The following is a 13535-nucleotide window of genomic DNA, read 5'->3' on the forward strand; positions in this document are numbered from 1 at the left end:
CCATATCTTGCACCATTTTTACAAAAAATATGATCTTAATAGCGAAACAATAAGGTAAACTGTAACACGCAGTATCTGCATACGAAGACATAAGCGACGCATAATAATAAAACAAGGCATGTTAACCTTGACACCGAATGGATTCTGAAAGCCACGATGCATATGAATAAAAACAAGTGCTTCAAATAGTTTTCACCACTGTACAATTGATAAGAAAAAGGGATGTGAATGCAAACGCATTTACTGAGATCAAATGATTTGCGTCGACCCCATGCCACATGTGGCTGGAAACAAGATTAAACGTGACGAATAAAACCGGTTTCTAAGGCGCTGAAATAAAGTGACGCAAAGCTTTGTGACTCGTAACAGTTTTATGAAATTTCGCGCATACAGAATAAATAGAACAGAGGAAAGATCCCAAAATTGAAGACGCTATCTTCGGACACCGGCCTTCCTGCATTCTTCCGGGCTGAACTGAAGGATGGTAACTATGGCAACCATGATCCTTTGTCTAGCGGTAGCATCGCTGGTCGTTAGATATTGATAAAGGACGTTTTTAAGATACTCCATGTTGGCGCTTTCGCGTAACCTACGTAAAAGTGTTTGATTTATTGTTTTATTCTAGAAATCTGCGATAAACTCCTAACAATAAAAAAAAAATTCGTTTCGATAAACCAGGATATTCCAGAAAATTTGAGTAGTGAGCCAAAGTAATAATTACGTAACGGATTAGGTTTTATTACTATTTACAGGCAAACCGCTAAACTAAAAATAAATGCCGGTGACTATTTGCGTTGTTAGCCAAGAGGAAAAATCAAAATTACTGCTCCGTCAAAACAGTAGAAAATTCTAGGGCATCGTAACAAAAAGTGTCAATTGTCGCGTCTACTGTTGAACTTTGCATAAACGCTGGTTTTGTATTTCCGCCTGATTCAACCTTCAACCAAGCAGAAAACCTGTGGTATTAGGAGCCATTCGGGCCCAATCTCCCGAACATACACACAACGAAGTTGGGGGGTTGTGTAAACACTTTCGGCTTTTCAGATTTAGCACAGTGTTATATATTATAACCCTGTACTTCATATTGTGTTTACGGCTGAACGCGCTAGAAAAGACCGCTGAAATACTACTTGCAATTGAGCCTATAATATTCGACCTTATATTCGAGTTCAATTTTTGTCAGAACAAATATGAACAGTTCACATATAAATATCCCGGGCTAAACCAAATGCAAAATAAATAAGTGTGTCAATTAGTTTTAGATGGACACTTTCGGTAATTGAATATCAAAAAACCATGATCTTGCTTTACCGAACCGTAACAAATTATTATATATGTTGAATAATATGCGCTAAAATTGCTCCGTGCCGACATCATGCGGAAAACCAACATAAACCAATAGACGATTAAAATCTGTAAATACCGGTCTATCTTACGTTTTTCTTTCGTACTCCATCATATTCTCTCGTAGTTTTGCCAGTTCCTGGGCATTTCGCTCGTCCCTAAAGAAAGTAATCAAGATTCAAGAGCTTGGACCAAAGAAGGATTTATTAACCTAACGAATAAATATTTTAGCATTCTGATAACGAACCTATATAATGTTTCTAGTGCGTCTTATCCCGTCTTGTTGAAGGAATGCGTCGTGCAACTTATCGCACCCTCGAAAATGAAAATTAGACAACTTAAACTCTACAAAAGCACTTTTTAAACTGTACGCCAGTGTTTTCCGTCGTTTAAATATACAAAATACGATACGTTTTGACATAACTTTGTGTCGCCATCCCTGTTTTATTTATTGCCCCCCACAAAAAATACTTAGATCCACTAACATTTCAGTTGCTTAAATTAACAATTAGGTAAGATTAAGCATTACTTTTATGTCAACACACTCTTGTCTTGAGTATATAATGACTAGGGCGAATATTTTTTGACCAAAAAAATTGAAAATTTTTACCTGAAAAATTGAAATTTTGACAAATTTTGACCTATCAGAAATACATTGATTTAAACATCATATTGTTGTATGAAGTACTGCATTAGTGTCTTGGCGTCGTCAAACACATAATTTTGATGTTTGTCGAACACGAATCAGTTATTTGCTTAATTGATGTTTTTGTCATTTAAAAAAGACAAACAGAGATAAAAATGCCAAAGAAAAACATGACGCTGGTTATTTTAGAAAAATGCTGTGTAAACAATTGAAATACAAGATATAATAATTGCAGAAAATTTCCAATTATGACCTAGTATGTTATCCAAATAAGAAATAGGCTAATTGCAAATCATAGTAAAAAAAATGAAATACTGTTCAAAACCATTGGACAAATCAGGACTACACAACGATATAAAGCATAACCTAATGCGATAAACTAGACCTGGGTGGTTAATTCTGCCGGCTCGCGTGCACCGTAATATTGCTCTAATGAAGATTTAATACGGTTGACATGTCGTTAGACGTAATAAAAAACAACACAGCATCAACTAGTTGCGTTCATGAGGTGCCCGATCAGCAAAGTGATCCATCGGATATTTTTTACAAAAATATGGCTCATGGTAAAACGGGTGAGAAGCACAGGTTTAAGCAACATGAATTTTATCGCTGCTAAGCAAACGAAATTGATACTTCAATTAAAAATCCTGAAACACGCCAGTCGATTACAGACATGCCACATCTCAATTATTACGTCACAAACGATGTAGTTATTACGTTTGTCATACTTTTTAATGTATGTATAGTTTTACTACTTTTTAATAATTTTGTTTTTGCTCTTTGAATGGTTTTTGAGTATAGCGTTAAAACACTCAGTCATTTGCTGCCCAAAGCGGTTTGCTTGCATATTTATTTGTGTTCGATACGGCAGTTCATACAATAGAAAAAGCTAAACAAAAAAAGTTCAAACTTTGGCTGGCTACGCTACTGCTTAGAAGTGCAGCTAAACGTGTCCAAAAGAACAAACCGTCGTACTTCATGATGTTAGCGTCCTGAAGCTGTCGAATCTGTAACTCGAGTTGCTTCTTGTGCCTTCGAATTGCGTTGATCGCTACATCCTTGCGAGCAAGTTGCTCCACGTAATGGATGATGTTTGATTCGTGGACCGAACCCTGAAATTGTTTTAACAATACAAACCGGAATAACTAAGTACTTAAGAAAAATTCGAAAAAATAGGACCCTTGTTTCGCGTGAGTGCGTGACTATTGACTATGTTAAGTAAAATAGCATAGTCATGCACTTCACATAAACACTGGTAGTCATCGAATGGTTTTAAAGAGTTTGTACTTAAATTAATGTATTAGCGACCGTTTTAACTGTTGCGCTTGTATAACTAATATTCGATCCATGGGTCTTAAAATTTCGATTCGCAGGTATTTAGTAAAATTAACCATATTTTTAGTATATACTCAAACCTAAAACATATAAAAAATGTTACTAAGCCACGGAACTCATACGGGCATGAATCGTGTTCTAGCCTTGCTAAAGAAGTACTGTTAACATTACGGGTGCCTTTGGAAAGACTATTACCAAAATAAGTTTGCCTAATGAGGACTGTATTGCAAGCAAGGCAAGGCTGAAAAAATCTAGCGTGTGGTGAGGTTCGAACTCACGACATCGGCCACACTGGCATTTCTCATAGCACAAAATCATTAAAAATCTTCAACGTTATCTATCATTACATACAAGCGTTAATAGCTACTGACGACCAGTAAATACCTTGCTCATAATTTCTGACACCGATTCTTCGGTGGGATCCTGTCCGTCTTCGACCAAGCTGTAGTGCCTCTCGTATTCATGCGGGCCGCCCATCTGATACTCGCTGCGTGAACAAAACTGGTTAGATGGAACGAAACCCCTTGAGGTAATACGCCTCAACGAGCGAAAATGTTCCTCGTGCAAAACTTAAATAACATAGCTTTTTGAATTTCAGTTTCAACTGGCTACAGCTACAGGACTTGTAAACTTTGGTTTAGGAAAAATAATTAACTTGGTATTTTCTGTGAAAGAGAATTAAAACAGAAGCGAAAACGATATCCGGCTTAGGCACCACCTCTTATTTTGACTTAGTCAAGTAACGGTACAGATTTTTGTTTAATACGTTAAAGGTTTCGTTAAGAGTGTTCGTTTTTTATCTATTACAAAAATAAAAAAATATTGGAGACCTAAAGCCCTCCCCCCCCCAAAAAAATGCATGATATATGTTAGTCGGCCAGTCGACTGTCCACATAAACGTATCCATCATAAAACTCACCCAAGACTAAGTGCAACTTTGTTTACCTGAACGCATTGCTATCACAACTGAAAGGGTATCGAACCTTCCTGCTCGATAGCAAGTAAAACCATCAGGCTGAGAAAACGCAAACGACCACCTACCTGCTGAAGGTTGCGCTGTAGGCTTTAAGATGCTTGATCTCCTTGTCTTTATCGGCGAGCATGGCGACAGTTCTCTCGCGCTGCGACCGTATGTCGCGCTCTACCTCTGCCAAGCGGTGGGTGTGCTTCTCGCGGGCCGAGTCGAGCTCTTGACGATGGACGGCTGCCTGCTTGTCCATGTCTTGCTTGTGCTGCACCACCTGCGGGTAGGACGCAGTTCGGTACTTCGGTTTGCCCGGATATTCGTATTTATAAACCGCTTAATTTTAGGCTCGCAAGACTTATTTTTTAGGTTTTTTTTAAGTGCCATATGCAGTACTAAGTTAAAGAGATATCGTACGTAAAGTGGGATCGGAAACCATTTGGGGCCCGTTAACCCAATCTAGGTAAATGGAACAAAGTTAAACAAACAAACCCTTCAAAATAAGTTCGCTATATAAAATTTATCTTGTGTTCATTTAACAACAGTCTTTGTGTAATGACGGTATGTGTTATTGGAGGAAAGCCGCATCACATCCTTCCATTGTTGTACATCTAATCTGGACGTTAATAAGATTATGCGTATACGCTATATTACACGTGATAAGTTAGAATGATCTAATGGAGAATTTTCGGTACAAATAATACAACGATTTTAATTGTTGTATCTGGTTCAAGTTTGGGAAGGCTATTTAAAAATAAAATAAGGTCCTAAAATCACAAAATTGATTTCATAGGTTTCGGTTAACACTCGAAACACACGAATTCAGAAGTTAGTATCCAAAAAAAAAAATGTTTCATTTGTTAACATTAGGTTATTTGAAGATTTTGAACAAGGTTCAACGTAAGTCTTATCCGAAATAAAGCATAAAAGGGCCTACTGGGTTAAGTTTGACTTGCGAAGCTAACGGCAGTACTTTTAATGTGTGTTATTGTCGCTGGTAGGTTTAAATTCGGAAGAGTTGTTATATGCGGTTAGTAACGATTCAGCCAACCTGTATTCTCTTAGGAGCACTGTATGTATTTTTCCCGATCACGTAATACCTTATGCTAATTACTCTCTTTGAGAACCACATGGTTACAGAGTACCCATTCTTACTTGGATTAACAGTTACACCATATGTTGAGAAAAACCCAAATAATAAGGGAAAAACCTCTCTCGTCGCGCACATGGCGATCAAAGATTTACAAACTTCGTGGCAGAGACAAAAATGCACCTGCGACCTCGTGATAATCGCATGGCCCACAAGCTGCTCGGCTACGACATAAAATTCATTCGTCTACCACTTGTGATAATTGTGGTACAAATTGAGTACCACTATTCAGTGACCATGAGCAAAACGATAGAGTTAACAAATCAAGAAATTCAAAGAGGCGATCATACCAGCTGAGCCGACTTCTCCTCGAGATCGTCGCAACGCACACGGAGATGGAAGTGCCTTTCCCTTGCCTCTTGGAGCTGCCTCTTTAATTCCTCCAGCTCCCGGTTGTTCCCTCCTCCCCCAGTTCCCACTCCCCCTGGAGTGAGGTTCGAACCCTTCATGTTCTTCAGCACGTTCTGGGCACGAGTCTGTGAATAGCGAGTTTGATGAAACGAAAATCTCCCAGAACTTGCGTTCACTTTAGTTGGTATTTGTGTTTCATTGAAATTAACCTCATACCAGCTTGTAACAAAATGACGAACGAGAGATGGAATAAAGTAGCAAAAACACTTTTTTTATTTAAAGGATACATCACCTAGAAAGCTGACAGTCGTTACTATTTTTGATTAAAAAATAATTCAGTAATGCTCACTAATGTATTCCCTGCAAAACTAGGCTAGATCTATTTGTACTACCTTGTATCTTTCGAATTCCTCCTTCTGTTCCAACATTTGTTGCTGGGAATCAAGATATAGCCGCTGATAATCCTGACCATCGGACTGAAGGGATTTGACAACATCTGAAACCAAGTGGCAATCAATATTTATGATTATGGAAGGTTAAAACGCACTATTAACAGTTTAAAAACTAAATGACTAAAGAATACATGCCATGAGTCTTTTTACATGATTTAGGGTTTTAAATGTGCATTGGGGCAACCCACGCCTCCTAAGGCAAAGTCCTGTACCTTATTGCTATATCGTTAGTTATAAATGTTCAGAATAGTTAGGTGTAATTTATTTACCAAGCTGGCATATGTCATGTTTTGTGGTACTTGTTGCTGTAGGTCATAAAGCGATAATGATAACAAACTAACAGCGTTAAAACAAGGACAAGTACAATTGAAACATGAATTGAAGAGTCTTGGAATAAACTTTAAAATTCACTCTTACCCAGAACAGGTTGTTCAGTGTGTATCGTATGGAAAGCATTAGAAATTTAAGAACTTTAAAACTACTTTTCCGCAAACCATTGCCTAACTGAATAGTTTTTAACGTAAAGAATAAAAAAATTCCTAGTCGTTTTACAATATGGAAACCCTTGGACGATCACTGTTAAAATGACATAAAATAACTGTCGTAGAATCATACAACACCAGAATATCGCATCATACTTAAAATCAGGTCAACTGAACTTTATATACCAAACTGTTATGATATTGATGAAGTTTATAATACAATTTAACAACTTTATAAATATATACATACTAAATACGTTAATGTTTCTTCAACCTAAAATAATCAAAAAGAGCCATTTTGTGTCAAAGTTTGGTATTAGTCACAACATCCCTATTGGTTGCGTTAGTAAATTTGTTTCCTATTGACGCACGGAAGGATTTCATTAAAAATATTTGCACAGCGCAGGGGCGACTTTAAAAATTTCGCCTTGTCCTTTGTCACGCCTCGATTTCACTGCACACGCGACATACTACGGAATACGTTAAAAGCGCAAGACGAGGAATTACCGCTGAGGTCCACGGGTTCATTGCTCTTGGCAGCAGCCTCCTTAAGCAGATGCTGGTATCTGACGATTTGGTCCTTCAGCCCTTCCAGGTCTAGCGAGTCCTCGAGGCGCGACTTGAGGGCGGCCACGCTCAGGTCTTCCTTCTCGCTCTCCTTGACCGCTTCCAGCTGCTTGGCGAGCAAGGTGTTCTCGACGTCGAGCTGGGCGATGCGGTCCTTTAGCTTTCTGCTCAAGGCAACAAGTTTAAAACAGAGTTTTTTCTGCGGCGCTAACTGATTTTTGCTGGTTTTAACACACAGCAGGTCGATTAAGGAAGCTGCTTTTAACTTAATGAGACAACGGTGTTAGCGATAATGTGCGATTAAGATATTTTTAAAAAAGTGTTTGAAAAAAATAAGACCGCAGTAGTAATAAACTGTAAAACGAATAAACGTTATGCTAGAGAAAACAGCCTGATTACGAACAGTATCGGCTCGACAAAAATAGCACATGTATCCATTTTATATACCCTATTGCTGATGAATTTAATAAATAATAATAATGACGCATTTTATACTAGACACTAATACGATCCAGCGAAAAGCAGTGATAATTGAATCAGTACACAAATAGTAAACTAAATGATGTTACACGGTATGCAAAGCTTTCCTTACTGAATTGATAGCTGATCCTTCTGTCTGGATCCATCATACATTCCCAGTTTGTTGGAGATCTGCACCAGACGATTCTCGAGATCGGCCACGCGTTCTTCTTCATTCTTCGCGATTCGCTTTTCCCTCTCCTCCATTTCTTCTACGCGATGGCGCTCGAGCTGGAGCTGCTTGTTATGGTTTAGCTGAAAAACAAATCGATTGATAAACTCCTGTCTTTGCAAGGAAAACGGCTTCTTATAACAAACTATATTCCACTGAGTTTTGTACTACCAAGTGTCCATTCAACAGTGAGCCAAACCATCAAGCAGATTAAAATATTTTGCTATGTTTAATTAAAGTTGTTCAATAGCTTTTCAAACTTTTCAATAATCAATAGCTTTTCAAATTAAACATACACTGGGTTTGGTATCTTTACTGCTGCTTGGTAATAGTCCATTTAAAATTATTTTTGTTCCATATTGTTTGAAGCTTTTTGTTATCTCATACAATACGCTGACCCTGATTAATAAGAGCTTAGTTTATAACACGAAGTATTCTTCCAACAATAAAAAAAATTGACTAAGATAGTCCAGGGATATTCAGTACTTCCTATTAGTCCGATACCAATGTCCAACTTTTTTGATAAAATTACGTCCGCTGACCTACCTGATACCCAATGACGCCATTGTTAAACAAGCGTAATCAATAAAACGTAAAAAGGGCGAAAAGGTAATGTTCTACACGACTTTAGGACAAAACTTGCTGTGCCGTTTGGAAAGTAACATTCCCTACCCTCATTTGTTCCATTTCATTCTGAAGCTGCAGAAGGAGGGGCGACGGGGTGTTGGCCTCCTTTTCGGCCGACTTGAGCCTTTTTCTCACTTCGAGCAGCTCCTCTTCGAGCTGACGAACCCTGCGCTTGTAGTCTTCGTTGTGCTGTGCTTCCTGGCCAGCATGCTGAGCCATACTCCGTAATTCCTTTACCTAAATGAAGAAACAACAATCTGCTTTCAAATCGCATCACCTAAATTAATCGTAACCAACTGCCTACGATTTTTATGGTTTGTTTTTCAATTACAAGTTTTCATGGCGGGAACGTAATGAATTAGAGTTCATTTTAATAAAAATCGTTGCCAATGTTTAAAATCTACTATAAAACTGTTCAGGATTTATTTTTACAACGCTATCCTTGAGAATAAAATGACAGAAAGGGAAAACAATATAATCTACAAATGTACCACAGTTTCCAGCTTGTCGTTCTTTGTTCTTTCGTCGTTTAGCATACGCTGTATCTCCCTCAGCATAATGGAGTGAGTCGCTTGCTCCTGCTCACGGTCTGTTTGCTGAACACGAATTTTGTCTCTAATCTAAAATCAAAGGTAAACTGTTATGTGAACTACAAAAGTAAACTTCATATCAGATTTGAACAGAGATGTAGGTTTTTTTTTAGTTGTGTTGAGAAACAGTAAACTTTGATAATAATTAATTAACTACGAAGTAAATTTAGTCTATCACATTTCGGGCAATAAATTATAACTACCCAGCGGTGGATTTCTACACAGGTGTATGACAATAACCTGCTGCATTCTTATCTCATTGGCAATGATATTATAGGATATGATCAAATGTAGCAGACAACAAGACAACAACCCATTTTTGTTTCCCTAAGGCCTAAAAGATATAATTCTGTAGAGCTTGGCATGGTCAAGGTTGTGAGTTTAAACCCAATGCGGGATTGTAGTTGGTGTTAAATCCAATGCGGAATTGTAGTTGGTGTATTATACGATTTATCTAAACCAGTGGTTTCCCAGCTGGGGGTCCTAGCAAAGTTAGGGCAGTTAAAAAACTAGGCTACAGGATATTATATGACCTGGGATAAAAAGGATATGACCTTGACCCAAAGTCATTCACTTGATAGCACTCTGTAATCAAGTTTTACATATTAAACTATAAATGCATTTTACAATGTTGTTTATTTGTTGAAACTAAAGAAATCTAAAAAAAATCTGTTAATTAAACCAAATAACCACACATTTATTCCTCATCTTTTCGCTAAAGTCAAATATTTAGCCGGAGTTTAACCAACAACAAGAGCTTTTCAAAGGGTCGCTTGCTTAAAGATATGTTATGGCATAACTTTGTGGCTTTATCTTTGAAATTTGTCATGACCCCTGAAATAAAATGCTAAATCCACCCTAGCAGTTTAACTGGTTTCATTAGGGGATATATAGCCAAGCCATCAAACAACCCATCACACTAAAATGGCTGGGAATCACTGTTATTCTAACCCTTTCAAGCTCTTCCTCCTGGAGTTTTATCTTTTGAGTGAGAGCTTCATTTTCTTCTTTCAGCAATTTTGTTGAAACTTCCTGCTCTTGCTGTATAACAATGTTATATTTTTAAATTAAAATAGATAAGTTTTATAAACACATTAGTAAACATTTATATTATAACAGTATATATTATAAAACTAATATTTTATAATAGATTTACCGCTGCCAAACTTAGTTTTAATAAATTACTTAGTGAAATAAAAACAATTATCAAAATTAACATTTTATTACAAAGGCAGGTGACCCAACCTTCATCTTTTTCTTTTCAGCTTGGTAGGTTGCTACTATTTTTGCCTTCTCTTCTGTTACAGTGGATAAGGAAGTGGTCAGAGTATAGATCTGGGACCTCAGATGCTGCACATGCGAGTCTTCTTCCTCATCTGATTCACTTAGCTCTTCTTTTTCACTCCTTGTAGATTTGCTCTCAATTTCATCGTCTTTACGTAAATAACCATTGGTTGCATTATTACCAAATTAAAACTAAAAAAAATTTACAAGATGAAAAAAGTCATTGTTTTTAAACAGTTTATTACAACAAAAATCTCTTTCAATATTTGTAAATCCTACAACATGTTTTCTCTTGAATAATGATCAGTGTATTTGTGATGATAATTGATGATAAAAGTTTCTGATGACCATTTATATTAAACCCATTTAATCATTTAAGTTACTTACCACACCCTTCATCATTGCTTACACTTTCATCATTGTCTGGTTTTTCAACTACATCTTTGGACCCCTTAACAAAAATATAGGCAAACTTTAAATAAAAAAATTAACTCAACATAAACACAATAATTTGAAGCACACCCTTCTTGATAGGTCTGTTGCTCTTTTTGCACGATCTATTCGAGGTGATGGTGCTGAAGTAAGAGCTTTCATGCTCACTTCCAAAGCATCTTTTTCTTTCTGCAAGCTCTTGTAGGCTTGCACAATGTCTAAACATTATTATGCATCAATTTAGATTGTGCTATATATATACACAATACAAATGTATATATTTTTAATTGTGTTTGGAAACCTTCGGACAAAGTTTTAACTGAAAAAAGGATTAGCTCAGCTCTATGGTTTGTGATTACAAAACCAAAAAACCAGAAGTTTGCAAATGGTCACAAGAAAAAACATAATCTTTTTTTAGGTAATAAATAGTATGAGATGCATAACATGTAAATATTTTTTTAAACATCTAACACAAGTTGCTTAAAACATGGTGGACTAATTTACAAGGTTCAACTGTTATCACAAAAAATAAGAAAAAAACATCAAATTTTTGCAGAGATTTGTAAAAATGATTTTACTTTGTAACTTACCCCGCAAACGGCTTTCATACCGTTGAATTTGATCTTTCTGCTTGTCAATAGTTGCCAACAAATCTTCATTTTTGCCAAACTTGAACATTATAGGATTAGATTAAATAGTGCACCACACAGGTGGCCTTACATATTTAAAAAAATTCTTAAAAATAAAAACATGAATTTATAAATTGCAACACTAAAATTATAATACCATACAAGGCAGGATTAAGAAAACATAAGTAGGCAATAAGAAGCAAATTATCAACTTGTATATAACTGAAACATCCTAATACTGGTGTGCCAACATTCCTTGTCATTATGCTATCAATGACATGGTGTTAAACAAGCATTATCTGTGGCAGTCTGCAATCTGTGGTGGTCTTTGTTTACAGCAGCACTTTTTTACAATTTGTGTGCACACCGAGTTAGCACATCACCTACATCTTTATAAAATGCCCTTTTAAAATACCTCATATATATGCAAGATAGCCACACCTTAAAATTTGGCACTGCACACCTATAATATCTCTGAAGAAAAAGGCGCTCTTTCACTATTGTACGTAAAAATTAATAAAAAAAAATTTCTTTAAATGCCGCATACCACAACGCATATTGTTTGGGTTAGGATGCGGGTTAGCTTTTGGTTAAGGGTGGGTCAAGTTATTATTAATAATAAACATACTATTACTTGACCCACCCAAACGCTAACCCGCACCCTAACCCAAACAATAAGCGTTGTGGTAAGCGGTAATATTATTATTTGTTTGCATAACTTTTCACGTACAATAGTGAAAGAGCGCCAAGAAAAATTCCATGAAATGTAGACTGGCTTGCAATAATCTGGGAAACTTTGGGTTTCGGTTTGGGTGGGTCAAGCATTATTATATTCATTATTTATTAATAATATATGCGTTGTGGTAGGATTCTTAACCAGCGCCAAAATTTAAATTTTTAAGACAATAAACAACAAGCTCACAGCTAGACTACAAAATCAGCCAAGTGTGACTAACTTACTACAAATAGAATGCTACGTGTACCGCCACCGGTATTGGCTATCCGCCAAAAAGCAGGGAGTCGAACCAAGGCTTATTGTCTGTATAGGTATTGGTCGAACCGTTTTACTTTTCCGGTTCAGGTTCGGTTCGGGTTCCAGGATTTTTTCAGAATACGATTCAGTTCCGGTTTAGGTTCGGAGTAATTTAAAAGTTCCGGTTCAGCTCCGGTTCGAACATCGTTATTTCAAAACCGGTTCATAAAGTTTCGGTTCAGATACAATATAATTTGCGTTAAATCTCAAAATGTGGATCGAAAAATGTAGAGAATAATTTATTCGATTTTTTATTCAATATTCATATTTTTTTCATAAAATTTCGAACATGGCGTAACTTGAATCTGTAAAATAGAAGTTGTGGTTCGGTTACGGTTCGGAAAAAATTGACCAAAAACGGGTTCATCAAGTTCCGGTTCGGTTCCGGTTCGACTCCCTGCCAAAAAGTAACATTTTGGTTAGAACAGTGGTTCTCAAAGTTTTTTTTCGTATTCCTTCCTTAAAGACTTCAACCTTTGCTTCAACAATGGTAATTCCTCCCAAAAAAATCCCAAAAAGGAATATTGCCAAAGTACCCCATCTGTCAGAAATTAGTGCAGATCTAAGCCAAAAGGTCTAGGCCCACACGGCAGTTAGTGCATACCAAGGATCAAAAAGTCCGACTTTTAGACTTTGAGGTCTTGGACAATGCACTAATTTGACTTCACAAATGTGCATAAGAAGTAAGTTTAACGGTTATTTGGCATACTTAGCAGTTAGCTCTAACTTGTGAATCCAACCACACTAGATGTTTTCTAAATGAATGAATTGGTAAAAGTCGCTCTCGAGCATTTGTTATGGCATTTTACAGATTTTAAATATATACTGGATTTAGGCAACCTTATGTTTTACCATTTCTTTACTTTACTTTTACATATCACAACCATGCTAAAACAAACAAACAGTAGGGTATGTAACAGACACCCTGGAGTCTAATGTGACGTAGGTTAACACAGTT

At 36.7% G+C, this 13535-nt stretch overlaps 1 protein-coding gene across 1 annotated transcript; it reads right to left on the reverse strand.

Moving 5' to 3' along the window:
- Positions 1–11627, reverse strand: LOC146148050 (GRIP and coiled-coil domain-containing protein 1-like). The gene is made up of 16 exons (XM_083387154.1): positions 11506–11627; positions 11006–11133; positions 10871–10934; positions 10445–10632; positions 10151–10240; positions 9101–9229; positions 8655–8846; positions 7884–8065; positions 7232–7455; positions 6183–6286; positions 5730–5915; positions 4367–4566; positions 3710–3812; positions 2966–3102; positions 1437–1502; positions 1–589 (listed from the first exon to the last, which is right to left on the reverse strand). The coding sequence occupies exons 1-16, from the start codon at positions 11591–11593 to the stop codon at positions 433–435; spliced, it is 2238 nt and encodes a 745-aa protein (XP_083243280.1). The 5' UTR covers positions 11594–11627; the 3' UTR covers positions 1–432.
- Positions 11628–13535: the final 1908 nt, after the last annotated feature.

The sequence above is a fragment of the Ascidiella aspersa genome, chromosome 4 (genome assembly GCF_963924565.1).
Source record: "Ascidiella aspersa chromosome 4, kaAscAspe10.2, whole genome shotgun sequence".
NCBI lineage: Eukaryota > Metazoa > Chordata > Ascidiacea > Phlebobranchia > Ascidiidae > Ascidiella > Ascidiella aspersa.

Excerpts from the sequence above, each read along its gene's own strand:
- LOC146148050 (XM_083387154.1), bottom strand. The coding sequence starts at position 11,593 with ATGTTCAAGTTTGGCAAAAATGAAGATTTGTTGGCAACTATTGACAAG. Across the intron at positions 5,916-6,182 it reads AGGAATTCGAAAGATACAAG|ACTCGTGCCCAGAACGTGCT; the intron begins GTAGTACAAATA and ends CGCTATTCACAG. Across the intron at positions 1,503-2,965 it reads CAGGACGCTAACATCATGAA|GGACGAGCGAAATGCCCAGG; the intron begins GTACGACGGTTT and ends TACTTTCTTTAG.